Source organism: Salmo trutta, chromosome 1 (genome assembly GCF_901001165.1).
Source record: "Salmo trutta chromosome 1, fSalTru1.1, whole genome shotgun sequence".
Taxonomy (NCBI): Eukaryota; Metazoa; Chordata; class Actinopteri; order Salmoniformes; family Salmonidae; genus Salmo; species Salmo trutta.
This window is the reverse complement of record NC_042957.1, coordinates 8,262,260-8,288,037: the sequence shown is the minus strand read 5'-3', so window position 1 is coordinate 8,288,037 and position 25,778 is coordinate 8,262,260. Positions and strand designations below refer to the sequence as shown.

The following is a 25,778-nucleotide window of genomic DNA, read 5'->3' as shown; positions in this document are numbered from 1 at the left end:
TGGTTCTATTTCACCTCATAACACTACTATGGTTCTATGTTCTATTTCACCTCATAACACCACTATGGTTCTATGTCACCTCATAACACCACTATGGTTCTATGTTCTATTTCACCTCATAACACCACTATGGTTCTATGTTCTATTTCACCTCATAACACCACTATGGTTCTATTTCACTTTATTACATGACTATGGTTCTATGTTCTATTTCACCTCAAAACATCACTATGGTTCTATGTTCTATTTCACCTCATAACACCACTATGGTTCTATTTCACCTCATAACACTACTATGGTTCTATTTCACCTAACACCACTATGGTTCTATGTCACCTCATAACACCACTATGGTTCTATGTTCTATTTCACCTCATAACACCACTATGGTTCTATGTCACCTCATAACACCACTATGGTTCTATTTCACCTCATTACATCACTATGGTTCTATTTCACCTCATAACATCACTATGGTTCTATGTTCTATTTCACCTCATAACACCACTATGGTTCTATATCACCTCATAACATCACTATGGTTCTATTTCACCTCATTACATCACTATGGTTCTATTTCACCTCATAACACCACTATGGTTCTATGTCACCTCATAACACCACTATGGTTCTATGTTCTATTTCACCTCATAACACCACTATGGTTCTATGTCACCTCATAACACCACTATGGTTCTATGTTCTATTTCACCTCATAACACCACTATGACTCTATGTCACCTCATAACACCACTATGGTTCTATTTCACCTCATTACATCACTATGGTTCTATTTCACCTCATAACACCACTATGGTTCTATTTCACCTCATTACATCACTATGGTTCTATGTCACCTCATAACACCACTATGGTTCTATGTTCTATTTCACCTCATAACACCACTATGGTTCTATGTTCTATTTCACCTCATAACACCACTATGGTTCTATGTCACCTCATAACACCACTATGGTTCTATGTTCTATTTCACCTCATAACACCACTATGGTTCTATGTCACCTCATAACACCACTATGGTTCTATTTCACCTCATTACATCACTATGGTTCTATTTCACCTCATAACATCATTTGGTTCTATGTTCTATTTCACCTCATAACACCACTATGGTTCTATTTCACCTCATAACATCACTATGGTTCGATGTTCTATTTCACCTCATAACATCACTATGGTTCTATGTTCTATTTCACCTCATAACACCACTATGGTTCTATGTCACCTCATAACACCACTATGGTTCTATTTGACCTCATAACACCACTATGGTTCTATTTCACCTCATAACATCACTATGGTTCTATTCCACCTCATAACATCACTATGGTTCTATTCCAACTCATAACACCACTATGGTTCTATTTGACCTCATAACATCACTATGGTTCTATGTTCTATTTCACCTCATAACATCACTATGGTTCGATGTTCTATTTCACCTCATAACACCACTATGGTTCTATGTCACCTCATAACACCACTATGGTTCTATTTCAACTCATTACATCACTATGGTTCTATTTCACCTCATAACATCACTTTGGTTCTATGTTCTATTTCACCTCATTACATCACTCTGGTTCTATTTCACCTCATAACATCACTATGGTTCGATGTTCTATTTCACCTCATAACATCACTATGGTTCTATGTTCTATTTCACCTCATAACACCACTATGGTTCTATGTCACCTCATAACACCACTATGGTTCTATTTGACCTCATAACACCACTATGGTTCTATTTCACCTCATAACATCACTATGGTTCTATTCCACCTCATAACACCACTATGGTTCTATTTCACCTCATAACATCACTATGGTACTATTCCACCTCTTAACACCCCATGGTTCTATTTGACCTCATAACACCACTATGGTTCTATTTCACCTCATAACATCACTATGGTTCTATGTTCTATTTCACCTCATAACACCACTATGGTTCTATGTCACCTCATAACACCACTATGGTTCTATGTTCTATTTCACCTCATAACACCACTATGGTTCTATGTTCTATTTCACCTCATAACACCACTATGGTTCTATGTCACCTCATAACACCACTATGGTTCTATTTGACCTCATAACACCACTATGGTTCTATTTCACCTCATAACATCACTATGGTTCTATTCCACCTCATAACATCACTATGGTTCTATTCCACCTCATAACACCACTATGGTTCTATTTGACCTCATAACATCACTATGGTTCTATGTTCTATTTCACCTCATAACATCACTATGGTTCGATGTTCTATTTCACCTCATAACACCACTATGGTTCTATGTCACCTCATAACACCACTATGGTTCTATTTCACCTCATTACATCACTATGGTTCTATTTCACCTCATAACATCACTTTGGTTCTATGTTCTATTTCACCTCATAACATCACTCTGGTTCTATTTCACCTCATAACATCACTATGGTTCGATGTTCTATTTCACCTCATAACATCACTATGGTTCTATGTTCTATTTCACCTCATATCACCACTATGGTTCTATGTCACCTCATAACACCACTATGGTTCTATTTGACCTCATAACACCACTATGGTTCTATTTCACCTCATAACATCACTATGGTTCTATTCCACCTCATAACACCACTATGGTTCTATTTCACCTCATAACATCACTATGGTACTATTCCACCTCTTAACACCCCATGGTTCTATTTGACCTCATAACACCACTATGGTTCTATTTCACCTCATAACATCACTATGGTTCTATGTTCTATTTCACCTCATAACACCACTATGGTTCTATGTCACCTCATAACACCACTATGGTTCTATGTTCTATTTCACCTCATAACACCACTATGGTTCTATTTCACCTCATAACATCACTATGGTTCTATGTTACCTCATAACATCACTATGGTTCTATTTCACCTCATAACACCACTATGGTTCTATTTCACCTCATAACATCACTATGGTTCTATGTTCTATGTCACCTCATAACACCACTATGGTTCTATTTCACCTCATAACATCACTATGGTTCTATGTTCTATTTCACCTCATAACACCACTATGGTTCTATTTCACCTCATTACATCACTATGGTTCTATTTCACCTCATAACATCACTATGGTTCTATGTTCTATTTCACCTAATAACACCACTATGGTTCTATATCACTTTATTACATCACTATGGTTCTATGTTCTATTTCACCTCAAAACATCACTATGGTTCTATGTTCTATTTCACCTCATAACACCACTATGGTTCTATTTCATCTCATAACACTACTATGGTTCTATGTTCTATTTCACCTCATAACACCACTATGGTTCTATGTCACCTCATAACACCACTATGGTTCTATGTTCTATTTCACCTCATAACACCACTATGGTTCTATGTTCTATTTCACCTCATAACACCACTATGGTTCTATTTCACTTTATTACATGACTATGGTTCTATGTTCTATTTCACCTCAAAACATCACTATGGTTCTATGTTCTATTTCACCTCATAACACCACTATGGTTCTATTTCACCTCATAACACTACTATGGTTCTATTTCACCTCATAACACCACTATGGTTCTATGTCACCTCATAACACCACTATGGTTCTATGTTCTATTTCACCTCATAACACCACTATGGTTCTATGTCACCTCATAACACCACTATGGTTCTATTTCACCTCATTACATCACTATGGTTCTATTTCACCTCATAACATCACTATGGTTCTATGTTCTATTTCACCTCATAACACCACTATGGTTCTATATCACCTCATAACACCACTATGGTTCTATTTCACCTCATTACATCACTATGGTTCTATTTCACCTCATAACACCACTATGGTTCTATGTCACCTCATAACACCACTATGGTTCTATGTTCTATTTCACCTCATAACACCACTATGGTTCTATGTCACCTCATAACACCACTATGGTTCTATGTTCTATTTCACCTCATAACACCACTATGGTTCTATGTCACCTCATAACACCACTATGGTTCTATTTCACCTCATAACATCACTATGGTTCTATGTTCTATTTCACCTCATAACACCACTATGGTTCTATGTCACCTCATAACACCACTATGGTTCTATGTTCTATTTCACCTCATAACACCACTATGGTTCTATGTCACCTCATAACACCACTATGGTTCTATTTCACCTCATTACATCACTATGGTTCTATTTCACCTCATAACATCACTATGGTTCTATGTTCTATTTCACCTAATAACACCACTATGGTTCTATATCACCTCATAACACCACTATGGTTCTATTTCACTTTATTACATCACTATGGTTCTATGTTCTATTTCACCTCAAAACATCACTATGGTTCTATATTCTATTTCACCTCATAACACCACTATGGTTCTATTTCACCTCATAACACTACTATGGTTCTATGTTCTATTTCACCTCATAACACCACTATGGTTCTATGTCACCTCATAACACCACTATGGTTCTATGTTCTATTTCACCTCATAACACCACTATGGTTCTATGTTCTATTTCACCTCATAACACCACTATGGTTCTATTTCACTTTATTACATGACTATGGTTCTATGTTCTATTTCACCTCAAAACATCACTATGGTTCTATGTTCTATTTCACCTCATAACACCACTATGGTTCTATTTCACCTCATAACACTACTATGGTTCTATTTCACCTAACACCACTATGGTTCTATGTCACCTCATAACACCACTATGGTTCTATGTTCTATTTCACCTCATAACACCACTATGGTTCTATGTCACCTCATAACACCACTATGGTTCTATTTCACCTCATTACATCACTATGGTTCTATTTCACCTCATAACATCACTATGGTTCTATGTTCTATTTCACCTCATAACACCACTATGGTTCTATATCACCTCATAACATCACTATGGTTCTATTTCACCTCATTACATCACTATGGTTCTATTTCACCTCATAACACCACTATGGTTCTATGTCACCTCATAACACCACTATGGTTCTATGTTCTATTTCACCTCATAACACCACTATGGTTCTATGTCACCTCATAACACCACTATGGTTCTATGTTCTATTTCACCTCATAACACCACTATGACTCTATGTCACCTCATAACACCACTATGGTTCTATTTCACCTCATTACATCACTATGGTTCTATTTCACCTCATAACACCACTATGGTTCTATTTCACCTCATTACATCACTATGGTTCTATGTCACCTCATAACACCACTATGGTTCTATGTTCTATTTCACCTCATAACACCACTATGGTTCTATGTTCTATTTCACCTCATAACACCACTATGGTTCTATGTCACCTCATAACACCACTATGGTTCTATGTTCTATTTCACCTCATAACACCACTATGGTTCTATGTCACCTCATAACACCACTATGGTTCTATTTCACCTCATTACATCACTATGGTTCTATTTCACCTCATAACATCATTTGGTTCTATGTTCTATTTCACCTCATAACACCACTATGGTTCTATTTCACCTCATAACATCACTATGGTTCGATGTTCTATTTCACCTCATAACATCACTATGGTTCTATGTTCTATTTCACCTCATAACACCACTATGGTTCTATGTCACCTCATAACACCACTATGGTTCTATTTGACCTCATAACACCACTATGGTTCTATTTCACCTCATAACATCACTATGGTTCTATTCCACCTCATAACATCACTATGGTTCTATTCCAACTCATAACACCACTATGGTTCTATTTGACCTCATAACATCACTATGGTTCTATGTTCTATTTCACCTCATAACATCACTATGGTTCGATGTTCTATTTCACCTCATAACACCACTATGGTTCTATGTCACCTCATAACACCACTATGGTTCTATTTCACCTCATTACATCACTATGGTTCTATTTCACCTCATAACATCACTTTGGTTCTATGTTCTATTTCACCTCATAACATCACTCTGGTTCTATTTCACCTCATAACATCACTATGGTTCGATGTTCTATTTCACCTCATAACATCACTATGGTTCTATGTTCTATTTCACCTCATAACACCACTATGGTTCTATGTCACCTCATAACACCACTATGGTTCTATTTGACCTCATAACACCACTATGGTTCTATTTCACCTCATAACATCACTATGGTTCTATTCCACCTCATAACACCACTATGGTTCTATTTCACCTCATAACATCACTATGGTTCTATGTTACCTCATAACATCACTATGGTTCTATTTCACCTCATAACACCACTATGGTTCTATTTCACCTCATAACATCACTATGGTTCTATGTTCTATGTCACCTCATAACACCACTATGGTTCTATTTCACCTCATAACATCACTATGGTTCTATGTTCTATTTCACCTCATAACACCACTATGGTTCTATTTCACCTCATTACATCACTATGGTTCTATTTCACCTCATAACATCACTATGGTTCTATGTTCTATTTCACCTAATAACACCACTATGGTTCTATATCACTTTATTACATCACTATGGTTCTATGTTCTATTTCACCTCAAAACATCACTATGGTTCTATGTTCTATTTCACCTCATAACACCACTATGGTTCTATTTCATCTCATAACACTACTATGGTTCTATGTTCTATTTCACCTCATAACACCACTATGGTTCTATGTCACCTCATAACACCACTATGGTTCTATGTTCTATTTCACCTCATAACACCACTATGGTTCTATGTTCTATTTCACCTCATAACACCACTATGGTTCTATTTCACTTTATTACATGACTATGGTTCTATGTTCTATTTCACCTCAAAACATCACTATGGTTCTATGTTCTATTTCACCTCATAACACCACTATGGTTCTATTTCACCTCATAACACTACTATGGTTCTATTTCACCTCATAACACCACTATGGTTCTATGTCACCTCATAACACCACTATGGTTCTATGTTCTATTTCACCTCATAACACCACTATGGTTCTATGTCACCTCATAACACCACTATGGTTCTATTTCACCTCATTACATCACTATGGTTCTATTTCACCTCATAACATCACTATGGTTCTATGTTCTATTTCACCTCATAACACCACTATGGTTCTATATCACCTCATAACACCACTATGGTTCTATTTCACCTCATTACATCACTATGGTTCTATTTCACCTCATAACACCACTATGGTTCTATGTCACCTCATAACACCACTATGGTTCTATGTTCTATTTCACCTCATAACACCACTATGGTTCTATGTCACCTCATAACACCACTATGGTTCTATGTTCTATTTCACCTCATAACACCACTATGGTTCTATATCACCTCATAACACCACTATGGTTCTATTTCACCTCATTACATCACTATGGTTCTATGTCACCTCATAACACCACTATGGTTCTATGTTCTATTTCACCTCATAACACCACTATGGTTCTATGTCACCTCATAACACCACTATGGTTCTATTTCACCTCATTACATCACTATGGTTCTATTTCACCTCATAACATCATTTGGTTCTATGTTCTATTTCACCTCATAACACCACTATGGTTCTATTTCACCTCATAACATCACTATGGTTCGATGTTCTATTTCACCTCATAACATCACTATGGTTCTATGTTCTATTTCACCTCATAACACCACTATGGTTCTATGTCACCTCATAACACCACTATGGTTCTATTTGACCTCATAACACCACTATGGTTCTATTTCACCTCATAACATCACTATGGTTCTATTCCACCTCATAACACCACTATGGTTCTATTTCCCCTCATAACATCACTATGGTTCTATTCCACCTCATAACACCACTATGGTTCTATTTGACCTCATAACATCACTATGGTTCTATGTTCTATTTCACCTCATAACATCACTATGGCTCGATGTTCTATTTCACCTCATAACACCACTATGGTTCTATGTCACCTCATAACACCACTATGGTTCTATTTCACCTCATAACATCACTATGGTTCTATGTCACCTCATAACATCACTATGGTTCTATTTCACCTCATAACACCACTATGGTTCTATTTCACCTCATAACATCACTATGGTTCTATGTTCTATGTCACCTCATAACACCACTATGGTTCTATTTCACCTCATAACATCACTATGGTTCTATGTTCTATTTCACCTCATAACACCACTATGGTTCTATGTTCTATAGCACCTCATAACACCACTATGGTTCTATGTTCTATGTCACCTCATAACACCACTATGGTTCTATTTCACCTCATAACACCACTATGGTTCTATGTCACCTCATAACATCACTATGGTTCTATGTTCTATTTCACCTCATAACATCACTATGGTTCTATGTTCTATGTCACCTCATAACACCACTATGATTATATTTCACCTCATAACACCACTATGGTTCTATTTCACCTTATTACATAACTATGGTTCTATGTTCTATTTCACCTCATAACATCACTATGGTTCTATTTCACCTCATAACATCACTATGGTTCTATTTCACCTCATAACACCACTATGGTTCTATTTCACCTCATAACATCACTATTGTTCTATTTCACCTCATAACACCACTATGGTTCTATTTCACCTCATAACACCACTATGGTTCTATTTCACCTCATAACACCACTATGGTTCTATTTCACCTCATAACACCACTATGGTTCTATTTCACCTCATAACATCACTATGGTTCTATTTCACCTCATAACACCACTATGGTTCTATTTCACCTCATAACATCACTATGGTTCTATGTCACCTCATAACACCACTATGGTTCTATGTCACCTCATAACATTACTATGGTTCTATGTCACCTCATAACATTACTATGGTTCTATGTTGTATTTCACCTCATAACACCACTATGGTTCTATGTCACCTCATAACATCACTATGGTTCTATTTCAACATTGAAATTGAATTAATTGATTGAAAAGTACATATATAAAATAAGGACAATTCATTTCATTCACTGATAAAGAATCCAAGCGTGCCTATAAACCAGGCTACCTGTAGACATTACAGTACTCTCAACACGAGCCGTCCTGAACTAAACTACATGTCACAGCATGCATTGCCAGACCATGCCCTCCCACCAGCATTGGCACGTTGCCCGTGGCGACGAGTGTGGGGCCACGGCAACGTAGAGGCGGGCCCGTAGGTGGTACAGAACCCCTCTGTCACTCACATGGTAAACGTCACTTACTCCTTGTCCCGTCATCAATCTGGTGATCTAACAACCTCCAGCAGATGGAGTCCCAGCAGGAGGACAGGAGGGCTGTGCCCTAGGCCGCTACCCCACACAGAGAGCACTCTGTTGGGCTAAGAGGGGACACAACACAAGGATAGCCTGGGTCGCTCCCAGAAGGAAGACCGGGGGCCGTGCCCTGGGCTCCTCCAAAACAGAGAGCATTCTGCTGGGCAAAGAGGAGTCACAAGACTGGGGGAGACCCACGGCCCAGCCCGGATCTCTCCCACAGAGCAGACAGACACACCTCTGGATGAGGGCCTAATGTAGGGGAATATTGATGAGGACAGCACACAGAACAGTTATTTAACACATCTCTATGGAGGACCGTTTGTATGGTGGAGAAGCCTTTGAAATAGAATGGACATTCCGATGCATTTTCTATGGTGCAGGGTCACTGGTGCCAATGATGAGGATCCATCTGAATTAACCTAGCTAGAACACAAGCACTGCTTTTATAGTGGTGCAATAGGAACAGTCAGCAAAGACAGGCAATACGAACTACCAAGTTTAGTATTCCTTAACATGTCCTCCTGCCATTTTATACCACGTCTGGGATTATTGACCGAATGCGCCGAGCCACGGATACGGCTTGCTGTAAATACATAGGACCTAAAAAAGTTAGACCCTATATAAAGCAGAGATGTGAATGCAAACATCTGACCATATTGAAGCAATACATAAACTAATGATAAACATGATCTGGGAGTGAATAAACTGGTGTGTCCAATCAAATATATTCAAAAGACAGACTGACCACCTGCTGAGTAAAGAGGAAGACTGTTCTGTTCCTAAGCAACAACACACTCTTACAAGCTCCGTCTAATGTCTTGGGAAATTCGGACCAGCTCGGGATGCAGATAGGAGGATTCGGGGCACATAGGAATAACAACAGACTACAGACAACTTTAACTAGGACAAGTTATGAGCCTGCTCTCTGAGTAGCCATGGTTTACATTTCTGTTGTGATATTTCAGAAACTGTTGTCTGACTTGTGGGACTACACTCTTGGTTATTTCAGTCTCTTCGTCTACTAGGAGACTGCTCCCCGGGTATTCCAGTCTCTTCGTCTACTAGGAGACTGCTCCCCGGGTATACCAGTCTCTTCGTCTACTAGGAGACTGCTCCCCGGGTATACCAGTCTCTACGTCTACTAGGAGACTGCTCCCTGGGTATACCAGTCTCTTCGTCTACTAGGAGACTGCTCCCTGGGTATACCAGTCTCTACGTCTACTAGGAGACTGCTCCCTGGGTATACCAGTCTCTACGTCTACTAGGAGACTGCTCCCTGGGTATTCCAGTCTCTACGTCTACTAGGAGACTGCTCCCTGGGTATACCAGTCTCTTCGTCTACTAGGAGACTGCTCCCTGGGTATACCAGTCTCTTCGTCTACTAGGAGACTGCTCCCTGGGTATTCCAGTCTCTACGTCTACTAGGAGACTGCTCCCTGGGTATACCAGTCTCTACGTCTACTAGGAGTTGAGATACTTAAGAAGCAAAAGGAAATGTATTTCCTACTTTATAAATTTACTTCAGACTTACAAACAATTTAGGATTTTTTCTTAGATTTCACTGTAATGTGGTAAATCAAGTTAAAAAGTAAGAACATTTTAAAATGAATAGAAATATAAATCTGATAATGTAAGCACTCTCATTTGAACCATAGGTCTCATATAGCACAAATCAACAACCCAGGGCTTCCTCAACTCGGTCCTGGAGCACGTTCTGGTTTTTGCCCTAACACTACATAGTTTATTCAAAACGATCAAAGTTGAATGATTAGTTGATCATTTGAATCAGCTGTGTAGTGCTGGGGCAAAAACCAAAACGTACAACCCCTTCAGTTCCCGAAGACCGAGATGGTGAAACAGCAGGGGTAAGAGTCCGCTGTGGTGTTATGCGACTGGGTCGGAACTTCTTGCTGCGTTTTTCCTCACGCAGTTGTGGCGCACTTTGAACAAGAACACAAGCATCTCTTTGCAACAAGGTATACCTTTATTTGTGAAAAAAAGTACAATACCGCATCCTTACAAATACGCCTAAGAAAAGAAACGTTCAACTGAAAGAGCATTGTAAGAACAGGGGACATAACATTTAAATGGTAGTCATTGAAGAAAAACACCTGTACATGTTGATTAACACACTGTAGGTAGACAGTTGTCTTCAGATTCATCGTTACCATACAAGTCCACACGATTAGCACAAACAAATGCAAACAAAAGTATCATTTTGTTAATACATCTAGAAAATATTAAGAAAGTTAAAATGTTAAGTCAGTACACATTGTTTTTAAACTTAAAAAAAAAAACTGAACCAAAAATATGTTACTTTGTTTGCTAACCCTACTGACAAGTTTTAAACCCATTGACTATTCCCACAAAGTCCACATCCACTACGATGTGAACAAGCAAATCCAAAATGAATAACCAACAAAGACAATTGGTCTTATGAACTAAACCCTCTATGTAAATGTTAGAATAATTATCTTTATTCAACTTGCACCATTTTATGCAAATTCTTTTCAAAAAAAATTCACCAAGGCGAAAGCTCCAAGTCTTTTATATTCTAAGCAAAAGAGAAGCATTGTTTTTCATCATTGTAATGTTATTGTACAAGACAGACACTAATGGTTACTGTACAATGCATGTAAACATAGAATCTAAATGTGGTCTATGTCCATTCTAATCATTTGGATTCTATACAATGTATAGCTGAACGCTTTAGTCAGACACCAGACCACCTCTCTACTCTACACTCGGCCTATAGCACTCTGCTACTGCCCTTTCTTACTGTAGCAGTCCTCGGACATAAATCAGAGATAATCTGAACGTTAGCGTGAATGTAGAAAGATTACTAAACTCTTAACTCCCTTATGTCATCTCTAGATTATAAACATGCATCCTAGACAGAGAAACTATGCCATCCTGTGCCACAGAGACATTCTGAGATATTAGTTTTTTTGGTCAAAGTTATTGTGTTGTACATGTACACAAACCTGATGTAGTTCCATTAGCAAGCGTGTAGCTGCACGTGATGACAGCGTGGACATCGTTATGATGCGTCCCCTCATACACTACCTGTATACACTACCTGTATACCCTGAAGGCCACCTCATATCCCAACAGTTATCTGACAGACAGTGATTACCTGCCCATGGATTATAGACTGAAACACAAATGGCAGCCGATTCCCTTTATATAGTGACCAGGGTTATAAATAGTGGACTATATAGGGCTTCCAAGCCAGTTCCACTTTTCATTGGTCCCGTCTACAACGGGGATTGATTTAGACCTGGGACACCAAGATGTGTGCAATTAGTTACCAGGTAGAATAGAAAAGCAGCAGGCTCCAGACCTCGTAGGGGTCAGAGTTTATTAACCCTGCTATAGGGAACAGGGTGTCATAACCTGTAGTCAGTCATCTCTAATCTGTTATAGAAGACCGGAAATAACATGTTAGAACCGGCGTACGTGAGCACGTGTGTCTGTCTGTCTGCAGAGTCACTGTGACATCTTTGTGCAACATTCTACTCCTTCCAGCAGCTCTGGAAGAAGTAGGACGAAGATACCTCAACGCTGATCTAGGGACAGTTTTGTGTTTTCCCTCAATGGTTAAGGTGAAGACACAGGGGAAGGTAAGCTGATCCCAGATCTGTGCCAATGGGACGACTTTAAATTTAACCAGTAAGGTAGAGGTTTGGAAGCTGCCTGGGAGAATCCAGTAGAAGGGCAACATCGCCCTCTTGTGAAGATAGTTGCAACTACGCCCTGCATGTCAACTGACAATGTCCCTAGTCGAGAGAGCGCTGTCTGTGTGTGTCTAGTCGCCTGTGCGTCCGCCCTGTCTGTCTGCGTCTGTCTGCAGCACTGTGGGCATTCCGTGGCAAAGGACAGAGGACAAGTAGGTCTTAGGACAGCCACCGTAGCAGTCAGGGGTTGGGGAGTCTGGATTGGTGCGTCTGTCTGCCCTCTCCTACCTGCTGAGACGAAGCTTGATAGAGTTCTTCACCACTGGAATGGGGTTGGCTGGCAAGAGAGGCACGTCAGACAGATCCGTACTCACCACTCTCTGAGGGGAGAGAGAGATTATTAAGTTGTTATTTGGCTGTAAAATTCACTATATAAACAGACCAAAGTGGAGAAAATTACCTGTAGCCTACCTAGAATTATGAGAGAGAGAGAGAGAGAGATACTCTTTTGTGGGTGTAATATTTACTGTTCATTTCTGATTATTTCCCTTTTGTTTTTATCTATTTCACTTGCTTTGGCAATGTAAACATATGTTTCCCATGCCAATAAAGCCCCTTGAATTGAATTGAGAGAGAGAAAGACAGAGAGAGAGAGGGACGAGAGAGAGACAGAGAGAGAGAGGGACGAGAGAGAGACAGAGAGAGAGAGGGACGAGAGAGAGACAGAGACAGAGAGATGAAAGACAGAGAGAGAGAGAGAGAGACGAGAGAGATGAAAGACAGAGAGAGAGAGAGACAAGAGACAGAGAGGGACGAGAGAAAGACAGAGAGACAGAGAGGGACGAGAGAAAGACAGAGAGACAGAGAGGGACGAGAGAGATGAAAGACAGAGAGAGACGAAAGACAGAGAGAGACGAAAGACAGAGAGCGAGAGGGACAAGAGACAGAGAGGGACGAGAGAAAGACAGAGAGACAGAGAGGGACGAGAGAAAGACAGAGAGACAGAGAGGGACGAGAGAGATGAAAGACAGAGAGAGATGAAAGACAGAGAGAGATGAAAGACAGAGAGAGATGAAAGACAGAGAGCGAGAGGGACAAGAGAAAGACAGAGAGACAGAGAGGGACAAGAGAAAGAGAGCTGACACCTTAATGTCTGCCTCCATCTTCACTTCCCCTTCAGAAGCAGCCATCTCCTCAGATATACTGTCCTCATTCACCTGGGAACACAAGGGCCCACAGAACAGTTTATCACAACTACCATTCACCTGGCAACACCAGGACCCACAGAACAGTTTATCACAACTACCATTCACCTGGCAACACCAGGACCCACAGAACAGTTTATCACAACTACCATTCACCTGGAAACACCAGGACCCACAGAACAGTTTATCACAACTACCATTCACCTGGCAACACCAGGGCCCACAGAACAGTTTATCACAACTACCATTCACCTGGCAACACCAGGACCCACAGAACAGTTTATCACAACTATCACTCACCTGGCAACACCAGGACCCACAGAACAGTTTATCACAACTACCATTGACCTGGCAACACCAGGACCCACAGAACAGTTTATCACAACTACCATTCACCTGGCAACACCAGGACCCACAGAACAGTTTATCACAACTACTAGGCTGGGGCAGTATACCGTATACCAAGGTATTTGGAAAAACAGATGGTTTTTCAACACCGTCCAAACTATTTATTTGAAGTTTTTCAATAAATGTGAATATCTGTAGTCAACTTCTGCAATACATTAGGAGACGCAGAGACATAAAAATGGTATCCATACATGAAATTGGGTCATGATGATAAGCTTGTTGTGTACCTCTCCCTCTCCTGCGCTAGCTGCACCTCTATCCTCTGTCGTCTTTGTCTCTGGGACTATGGAGGGGTCCTCCATCTGGTGCTCCTTAGGGCTCTTCTCCTCCAGCACCTCCTGGTTAGGGGTCTTGTTGGCCGCTGGGGGACCCATGGTGGGGGGAGGAGATGGGGTCTGGGGGGCCACTGGGGGACCCATGGTGGCGGGAGGAGAGGGGGTTTGGGGGTCCGCTGGGAGACCCATGGTGGCGGGAGGAGAGGGGGTTTGGGGGGCCGCTGGGGGACCCATGCAGGGGGGAGGAGTGGGGTTCTGGCTGCTGGGGACGGGGTCTCCTGAGGTCTGTCTCTCAGCGGCTGACTCCTACAGGAAACAGAGAAGAACATTATCAAACCGGATCAATATCTGGAGTCTACTGTCCCAAAATGGCAGCAACAAACATCTGCAACAACAACAAACTTTTACGTGGTGTATACATGTTGTACGCTCTGTGAAACTCCTGGCTAAACAATGACAATTAATATTGAACAGAATACCTCTGAGTCTGATTTTAACCTCTTCCTCTCTTCTTGCATAGGGGAACCAGGTCTCTTCACAGCTGGCGGACTCATAGTGGAAGCTTGGACCTCTGGTTGGCTGGCTGCTGCCGCGATGGGACTGGGAGGGGGACCTAGTGGGCCACTCTTCACTGGGGTCAACGTGGGCACTGCGGCTGACAAGGCTGTGGGGGAGGGCACTGACATGCTGTTGTCACTGTCCAGCGATAGGTCCAGACTACTGTCATTCATCTGACGAAGCCCCTCTGTAGAGTGCTGGAGGACAGAACAAAATGACACGGATTACAGGAAGCATGCAGTCAGCGAAATTAGAGACAAGCAGAGTATCTGTTCCACTTCTATAGAGTTAAAAACACCAGCTGAAGATGCATATCTGAATGGTTAGGTGGAGGATAAGGAAATGGGAGTCTGTCGTACCTTCCTGCGTTTGGGCATGACCAGGCTGGGCAGTAGCTGATGCAGTTGTCTCTTCTTCACATGCATGGCCTGGATCTTCATGTCTGCCTCAAACATCTTACTGCTGATCGCCTGGCGGTACACTGCAGGAATCATTTAGAAAATAACTAGGATTATGGTCCTTTTTATAGAACATTAGCACCAGTTTGTGTCAAATAATAAATACAGAAAACAGGACAATAATCCAAATCTGGAACGTTTGTAATTCTACATCCCATGGCGTTTGACTTTGTTTGAGTGAGGTGATCATACCCGTGTCAGTAAAGGACTGGATGTCAACGGTCAGGTCAACGTTGAGGTTCTCTGATGCCTCCATCTTCTTAAAGATAACTCCTATCACCCACATGGTGCTGACCTCCTCTCTGAGACACACAGGGAGAGAGAGAGACAGACAGGGAGAGAGAGAGAGAGACAGACAGGGAGAGAGGAGAGAGAGAGACAGACAGGGAGAGAGAGGAGAGAGACAGACAGGGAGAGAGAGAGAGAGACAGACAGGGAGAGAGAGAGAGAGACAGACAGGGAGAGAGAGAGAGAGACAGACAGACAGGGAGAGAGAGAGAGAGACAGACAGACAGGGAGAGAGAGAGAGAGACAGACAGACAGGGAGAGAGAGAGAGAGAGACAGACAGACAGGGAGAGAGAGAGAGAGACAGACAGACAGGGAGAGAGAGAGAGACAGACAGACAGGGAGAGAGAGAGATAGACAGACAGACAGGGAGAGAGAGAGAGAGAGACAGACAGGGAGAGAGAGAGAGAGACAGACAGGAGAGAGAGAGAGACAGACAGGGAGAGAGAGAGAGGACAGGGAGAGAGACAGACAGGGAGAGAGACAGACAGGGAGAGAGACACAGGGAGAGAGACACAGGGAGAGAGACACAGGGAGAGAGACACAGGGAGAGAGACACAGGGAGAGAGACACAGGGAGAGAGACACAGGGAGAGAGACACAGGGAGAGAGACACAGGGAGAGAGACACAGGGAGAGAGACACAGGGAGAGAGACACAGGGAGAGAGACACAGGGAGAGAGACACAGGGAGAGAGACACAGGGAGAGAGACAGACAGAGAGAGAGAGAGTGAGACACACAGGGAGAGAGACAGAGACACAGAGTTATAAAAGAAAGAGACCCTGTCCATGGTGAAGTAAGAGTTTGTTACAATCTTGCATAAATACATGAAATCAATCAAATGTCCCAGCTCAATAATAAACTCACTTCTCCCTGCTTTCCTTGGGTCCAGGGAAGGACTGGGGGTTGACATGGGCCAGCGTTATGAACTCATTCTTCTCCAGGTTCCCCACAAGGATCCTGATCTTAGACTCAACCAGACCAACCCTGCAGGGACAGAGAAAACAGTGCTTTTAGCAATCTATTCCCCAACAGTAGACTGATAAAGACCCATCTTCTGGCTTTAGGAGCAGCATTGAAACAGATTAAATGCAATACACTAGGTCTCCACCCTCATCTAATTCTCATCCCAAGGTTTTTCCAGTTTTTTAAATTTGTTTTTGTCAGTACTCACCATTCCAGGTGCTGCTTCTCGGTGGGGGCGCTTGCTAGCAACACAATATAATGCCTTGGAACATAAGAGACAGAACAATACCATTACACCCTAAAAGACAGAGGCCAGGCAACGAACCCAGGCTAGAAGAGAGGCACTGAGGCCCGGACCAGATCGCCACCGCTCTCACAGCATGTCATGGAAATATATATTTTTTTAATATATTAAACACACTTCTCTCAAACTGCTAAAAACTACAGGACTAATACCAAAGTGTGTGTTAAGGCAATAAATGATAGACACAAACGTCAATAGCTTACGTGACACTGTCTTACAGCAACACGTCACAGTATCAGCTACAAACGCATCACAGCACATCAAACTAGTCAAATAAAACCAATAGAACTAAAACAATCATTTACTCTGCAAATCATCATCATGTCAGAGAACAAACCTGATTCAGTCTAGAAAACATATCTTCCACAATATTAAAAAGTATCCTGATAGTCACTATTATACTACAACTGAGCAAAACTAGTATTGTCTGTCTGTGTACAATCTCTACACAGTTACCACGGTAGCACCGTATAGTTCTCTCTACACAGTTACCACGGTAGCACCGTATAGTTCTCTCTACACAGTTACCACGGTAGCACCGTATAGTTCTCTCTACACAGTTACCACGGTAGCACCGTATAGTTCTCTCTACGCAGTTACCACGGTAGCACCATATAGTTCTCTCTACACAGTTACCACGGTAGCACCGTATAGTTCTCTCTACACAGTTACCACGGTAGCACCGTATAGTTCTCTCTACACAGTTACCACGGTAGCACCATATAGTTCTCTCTACGCAGTTACCACGGTAGCACCATATAGTTCTCTCTACGCAGTTACCACGGTAGCACCATATAGTTCTCTCTACGCAGTTACCACGGTAGCACCGTATAGTTCTCTCTACACAGTTACCACGGTAGCACCGTATAGTTCTCTCTACGCAGTTACCACGGTAGCACCATATAGTTCTCTACACAGTTACCACGGTAGCACCGTATAGTTCTCTCTACACAGTTACCACGGTAGCACCGTATAGTTCTCTCTACACAGTTACCACGGTAGCGCCGTATAGTTCTCTCTACGCAGTTACCACGGTAGCACCGTATAGTTCTCTCTACACAGTTACCACGGTAGCACCGTATAGTTCTCTCTACACAGTTACCACGGTAGCACCGTATAGTTCTCTCTACACAGTTACCACGGTAGCACCGTATAGTTCTCTCTACACAGTTACCACGGTAGCACCGTATAGTTCTCTCTACACAGTTACCACGGTAGCACCGTATAGTTCTCTCTACGCAGTTACCACGGTAGCACCGTAAAGTTCTCTCTACGCAGTTACCACGGTAGCACCATAAAGTTCTGTCTATGCTCTGTGTGGAACAGCTCTGCCTTGCATCTTGTTAAAAACCACCTCACTGTTCGTTCAATCACAGGAGCGTGTACTCTGATTATTTCCCATGAGGTTACAATATTATAATAGGTTTAAAATGACAAGCAGATGATAACGGGAAGGATAGTTTTTCAGGCCACATTGAAAATAAAAAAAGGTCTGAGCCCGGGATAAAATGACAGATTTATTCAAACAACAGTACAGAGAAACCAGTTGCAGTAATCAGCAGGACGTCACCCAAGCCAGCAGGATGGTCTGATTCTGAAATCTATTAATCAAGCCTGATGTGTAAAAGTCTAACCTGGATGACAATCAAAGTGGAATTACATCTCTAATGCTCCTGTCCAATCCACAGGCTGGATGTATTTATTCACTTAAATTATCATTCATTTTTTTCAGGCTCTCCAGTGCTATAAAAGGCCATCCAGAATGTTCTGTTGCATCGTCTCCTTTTCTCAGCCAGCAACCCAGAGGAGGAGTGTTTAAGGCAGGGTGTGCCGTCAGCAACCCAGAGGAGGAGGAGTGTTTAAGGCAGGGTGTGCTGTCAGCAACCCAGAGGAGGAGGAGTGTTTAAGGCAGGGTGTGCTGTCAACAACCCAGAGGAGGAGTGTTTAAGGCAGGGTGTGCTGTCAGCAACCCAGAGGAGGAGGAGTGTTTAAGGCAGGGTGTGCTGTCAGCAACCCAGAGGAGGAGGAGTGTTTAAGGCAGGGTGTGCTGTCAGCAACCCAGAGGAGGAGGAGTGTTTAAGGCAGGGTGTGCTGTCAGCAACCCAGAGGAGGAGGAGTGTTTAAGGCAGGGTGTGCTGTCAGCAACCCAGAGGAGGAGGAGTGTTTAAGGCAGGGTGTGCTGTCAACAACCCAGAGGAGGAGTGTTTAAGGCAGGGTGTGCTGTCAGCAACCCAGAGGAGGAGGAGTGTTTAAGGCAGGGTGTGCTGTCAGCAACCCAGAGGAGGAGGAGTGTTTAAGGCAGGGTGTGCTGTCAGCAACCCAGAGGAGGAGGAGTGTTTAAGGCAGGGTGTGCTGTCAGCAACCCAGAGGAGGAGGAGTGTTTAAGGCAGGGTGTGCTGTCAGCAACCCAGAGGAGGAGGAGTGTTTAAGGCAGGGTGTGCTGTCAGCAACCCAGAGGAGGAGGAGTGTTTAAGGCAGGGTGTGCTGTCAGCAACCCAGAGGAGGAGGAGTGTTTAAGGCAGGGTGTGCTGTCAGCAACCCAGAGGAGGAGGAGTGTTTAAGGCAGGGTGTGCTGTCAGCAACCCAGAGGAGTGTTTAAGGCAGGGTGTGCTGTCAACAACCCAGAGGAGGACTTGTGTTTAAGGCAGGGTGTGCTGTCAACAACCCAGAGGAGGAGTTGTGTTTAAGGCAGGGTGTGCTGTCAACAACCCAGAGGAGGACTTGTGTTTAAGGCAGGGTGTGCTGTCAACAACCCAGAAGAGGACTTGTGTTTAAGGCAGGGTGTGCTGTCAACAACCCAGAGGAGGAGGAGGAGTTGTGTTTAAGGCAGGGTGTGCTGTCAACAACCCAGAGGAGGAGGAGGAGTTGTGTTTAAGGCAGGGTGTGCTGTCAACAACCCAGAGGAGGAGTGTTTAAGGCAGGGTGTGCTGTCAACAACCCAGAGGAGGAGGAGGAGTTGTGTTTAAGGCAGGGTGTGCTGTCAACAACCCAGAGGAGGAGGAGGAGTTGTGTTTAAGGCAGGGTGTGCTGTCAACAACCCAGAGGAGGAGGAGGAGTTGTGTTTAAGGCAGGGTGTGCTGTCAACAACCCAGAGGAGGAGGACTTGTGTTTAAGGCAGGGTGTGCTTAAGGCGACAACCTTTCCTCTGCCAGCAACCCAGAGGTATGCTTAGCCAGGGTGTGCTGTAGGCAATATATCAACATTTTTCTGGCCAAGAAAGGGTGAATGGATCAAACTGATTTGCCAGAAGACTGAGGGTATTTCACTTCAAACGGAGCACTCCAGTAATGGAAGATTTTGGTAAGTGAAGGAGAGGATTGGATTACTAAACTCTCAATAGAACACTTAAGACAAAAGGGGAGGGGATTGGGCAGCAAAAAGCTCTGCATTCTGAAAATAGGTCTACACGTTGATTGGGGCTGCAAAAGGAGAAATGCCTCCTCTTCCAAGGACAATGCCTCTTGGGTAACAGAACTGTGGCCACTGTTCTATCATCATGCTCTTGCATACTACTGATAAACCAATTAAAAACGTATCTATATCTAAAACCTATCTAGCTATGTGTCCCTCCCTTAAGAATGTGTTCTTAACTGACTTGCCTAGTTAAATAAAGCTGAAATGTAAAACAAATGTAAATACATTTCTCTATACACAGATTAACACTCAAGTTTGAGCAGAACTGCTAAGTGAAAATGGAATCCAGGATGTGAGTTAGTGATCTGGATCCATGTATAGAATTAAACTGAAAGAGCCAAATGACACTTTCATTAAAATGACGCTTTCATTTTTGGTGTTCTTCACACGGCTTCTTGCTAATGCTTAGTGCTACAATTTACGGATTTATCATGATCAAAACTTGATAAGGAAAATAAAAAAACATGTCTACAAAATCAAGACTAACAAGAAATACATTGTGCAAATTGTGAACTAAAGCATTTTATTTGGGAATTGATAGACAATATAACAAGACAAGGAAAACCAGGAGATGGTTTAATATAGGAAACCGTACAACTGAAGTACCTACCTTTACTAAAATATACAAAACATCAAATACTGAGTTGTGCTTACATTAGAGAGGCACAGTCTATACTAAATATTACTGATAACACTGGGCTTCAGGCCCTGCATAACGTTAACATAGTATTTGCGTTTATGATAATTGTTTTGTGAATCAAAGAGGATGCTTAGGTAAGAAGAAAGCTTATTTTGAGTCTTGTATGAAAGCCTGAAGTGTATATTTAATAATACAAGTAATTCAAACTGAAGGAGTGGATTACATATACAGTTGAATATAAAAGACGAAGAGGAGAACTTCACATTTACTGAAAAGTATGTTGGTATATTTAGAAAATAGAAACCTTTATTGAAATAGTTGGTTTGTCTCACCATGTGTGTCCCACAGGATAAGCTGCTTAATACATACTTGTATTTCTGAAAGAAGTTTGGTGCTTCAAATAGTTTGGACCACTCTGCTTTATTCTGCAAAATTTCATCTGTGATGGACAGACCTGTGGGAGGAAGGAGGAAGGAAACCTTGTTAACCAACGAGGAGAACTAAAGGAAACCTTGTTAACCAACGAGGAGAACTAAAGGAAACCTTGTTAACCAACGAGGAGAACTAAAGGAAACCTTGTTAACCAACGAGGAGAACTAAAGGAAACCTTGTTAACCAACGAGGAGAACTAAAGATGAGACAACGTATCTAGGCTACAATGAAGTAGGACGTTAGGAACCCCTTCAACAACAAAAAAAATAACTAAATAAAAAGGCCAGACTAGATGGAATTTACTTGATATGCACGCAAAACTTACATTTGATGAAACTTCCCTTTGACATCAATGTATAATTTATGTAAATGTTTGAGTAAGTTTCTCACTCAAGTCTCTGAAGTTAGGACATTGATCTGAAGGGTTTTGTATAAAAAGAGCACAGAGGGCCTGTGGATGCAAAAGTTTGTGAAAAAATTCGAGACGGCCAACGGACCCTGTTTGAACTCGTCCACCATGACAGCCCGTGTGGAGACGGAGACGTTGTAGGTGGAGTTCTGCTGGGGATAGGCTGGTGTGATGATGGGCATCAGGTGATACCTGTCACTGGGTGTCACCTGGAACAACAGTGACACATTCTCAGACAGTTATATCCTACATGGGAATACAGGGCCTCTAGCAGGGTTGGAGTCAATTTCATTTCAATTCAGTCAGTTGTATGATATATTAAGCCTCAAATGCAGTTGAATCCAATTGTTTGTACTGGAACAGATGAAATAAGTGACTGACTCGGGGTTCAGATCACAGGTAAAATCCCTGGCCCTAGACTTTAAATGGTTGATACAAGTGGGATGGGTCTGTGTCCTGGAGGAACAGGTGTTAATAACCACTTTAAAAAAATTTACTTCATGTTTATGACAGTCCTTGATGTATTAGTGTTGCTCAGGAAAGGACTTGTATCAGCATGACCAACATTACCCTGGGGTCCCAGACTGGCAGGTTTAGGTTGCAGTCCTCTGGCTGCTTCAAGAGAACAGGGTTGGGCCATTCCCTGCAACACAACACAACTCAAGTTCAGTGTGATGATACGGACCAAGTATACCATCAGTCAATCCTTTGCACTAGCCATCTTGTTTCACTATGTTCCTAGGAAATACAGGAGTAATTAAGGCTGCCAAAAGCACCAAGGACTGAGAAAATGTGATGCCAATCAGGGTTCTCTCTGGATCAAAAAGGGCAGGGGGGCGTGGCAACGAGGACTGTCGGCACGGCTACATTTTAGAGGCCTCCATCTTGGCACTGTAGAGACATTGCATTCTTAAGCCAATTGCCTGCAATTATATAAATGTCTCTATAGAGCATAGATATATATATTTATTTTTTTAAGGCTAATTTCCTGCAATTCTACACATTTTGCCATGGAGCGGAGTGAAAATGTTGTAGTTTTAAAGATGTTTCCTGCAATTCTGTGCATTTTTGCCATGGATAATGCTGTGTTCTTTTGCTCAAACATAACAAAATGAACACAGCTAAATTCATTGTTTTTGGAATTCTCAATTCTCCGACTGTCTAGCTTTTATTTTGGTGATTGTTAGTTCTGAAAGACTATATTATATTAAAAGATAATGGACCTGTGGTTTTAGTCGTTTGAGTTTACACAAAGCTTTTAGGCGACCCCCTAAGGACTAGAATGGCAGAACAATCCCTGACCATAATATAGAAAGGGTGTCTATTAAATCCTGCTTCATAACAGGGTTTCTGGTAGGCGGGAAACGCAGGCTTTTGGCCCTAAATTGTTTTATTTGAAGCCAATAAATAAAAACAGTTGTTGGCAAATGACAGGGATCAAAAAAATAAAAACTGTAAAAATAATAAATTGTAAAATAATGTTTTTTTTTAAATTAATTGATGGAAATACATTTGACAGTCATGCTTATTGGTGTATAACAGGGCTGTTTAGTATAATGGAGTGGAATTAAATTGACTTGTCTGTATTTTCCTTAGTTATCATGCATCTTATTTATTGTTGGATTCTAGCTTGAAATATACTTGTTAATGTTACCATACCAGAACTTATTGATTACTTTACACGTATAAGCAACGTATACAGTATGATAGAGGTCAAGGAAGGGTAAATGTGAAATAGGTGTGTGCAAAGTTACTGAGTGATGTGGAAAGTTACTGAGTGATGTGGAAAGTTACTGAGTGAGAAAAAGGGTAATGCAGAAAGATCATATTCTGTTGAAATATGTTATTGTTGAATATGAATGTTCCTAAGGAGGGAGGCAAAGGGCAACAATCTAGTGTCCGTTCTTGATAAGGCAGACCAGTTACTGAGGAATGATGTTGTCTTTGCAGCTGTATGACCCAGTGGGTGATTAAACTTGGTTTGAGCTTTTTCTACACTGTTTGTTCAGAACCTAACATTATCCAACAACTATCACACGTGCACAGCATACAGAGCCTATTTTGAGACAGATTTATCCTGGAGCTCCTCAGCTGGTTGCTGCACGATTAAAAAGAGCTACTCATTTTTTTAATTTCTCAACTGGTAATTGAAGTGCACCTCCCAGTCACCATTTAAGTGCAGGCAACATGCAATCAGCGAGTCACCCACCACTTTACAATGTGAGCTGGAGGCAGTATGCATTTCCAAAACAAACGTAACATTTTTTAAACCTGAATTTTGTTTATGAGGCATGTCTTACCTTGCTTCAAAGTAGCCTATAGGCAAAATCTGACCATTGAAACGTTTGAGTTTTACATAGGCGGCACGTGAGTTTCATGTTAGGGGAAGCTTACAATTTAACCTACCATTCTAAAAGCTAGTTATGATCAGTTTCATTTCAATAATAATGTTCTGCTCTCTCTTCCATCATCGTCACGTGGTTAATCATTCTAAAAGTTAAAGTCATGAGGGATCTTCATCCTCTGCCATATGGACACACTGATACGTCGTGATCCATTAGCGGCAAAAAATAAATAAATAAATTCAAAGAAATTATTAAGAACAAATTCTTATTTACTATGACGGCCTACCCCGGCCAAACCCGAACGACACTTGGCCAATTGTGCGCCGCCCTATGGGACTCCCAATCACGACCGGTTGTGATACAGCCTGGAATCGAACCAGGGTGTCTGTAATGATGCATCAAGCCCTGAGATGCAGTGCCTTAGACTGCTAAGCCACTCGGGAGACTAAAGAAATGAGCGCATGGAACTCATAGCCTATAGGCCAATGCAGCAGTAGGTCTATAACTTCCATTGATCTTTCACACCGACGACTGGTGATTATCGAGACATTGTTGGAAAGATTTTTCAAATAGCTTACTGTGAGGAACTATAGTTTTGAAATATAATTCGCAATGAATGTAAAACAATAAAAGACTTTCCTACATTTCTGCACAGCAGGCCAGGTACAGGTACTAGGTGTGCTCTCTCAACATTATCAGGACAGAGAAACCAGACACATACCCATTGCTCACCAAACAAAAGACAATGAAAACAAATTAAAATGGAAAAATCTCTTAAATGATGGTTACGAAATAAACCAACATTTGTTTCTCACAAGCGTAGCAAGTTGTGAACTCTGCAAATGTTTCCACTCGGAGAATGAGAATGGTAAATTACTAATTAATACATGCATCAACAACTGAAAGGGATTAATGGTACATTTATTCCTCTTTGTCAAAGTTATGCTTTCTGTTAAAGTATTTTTAATTATTTTATTTAGTATAGACAGGAGTAATTATATAATTTAGGCAAATTTCCATTTAATTTCCTACTGGACCCACCACT

At 41.5% G+C, this 25,778-nt stretch overlaps 1 protein-coding gene across 1 annotated transcript in view; it reads right to left on the bottom strand.

The window, feature by feature from the left end:
• Nucleotides 1–11,320: 11,320 nt before the first annotated feature.
• The window catches only part of LOC115157078 (poly(A) polymerase alpha), a 28,209-nt gene continuing 13,751 nt past the window's right edge, over nt 11,321–25,778 (bottom strand). Inside the window, exons 10-20 of the mRNA XM_029705026.1 lie at nt 22,959–23,031; nt 22,477–22,597; nt 21,917–22,001; nt 17,398–17,451; nt 17,091–17,210; nt 16,131–16,240; nt 15,840–15,961; nt 15,402–15,677; nt 14,875–15,228; nt 14,180–14,251; nt 11,321–13,414 (exon numbers count right to left, since the gene is read on the bottom strand). Coding sequence (XP_029560886.1) covers nt 13,319–13,414; nt 14,180–14,251; nt 14,875–15,228; nt 15,402–15,677; nt 15,840–15,961; nt 16,131–16,240; nt 17,091–17,210; nt 17,398–17,451; nt 21,917–22,001; nt 22,477–22,597; nt 22,959–23,031 — 1,483 coding nt within the window. The 3' untranslated portion in view covers nt 11,321–13,318. The remainder of the gene's footprint in view (nt 13,415–14,179; nt 14,252–14,874; nt 15,229–15,401; nt 15,678–15,839; nt 15,962–16,130; nt 16,241–17,090; nt 17,211–17,397; nt 17,452–21,916; nt 22,002–22,476; nt 22,598–22,958; nt 23,032–25,778) is intronic.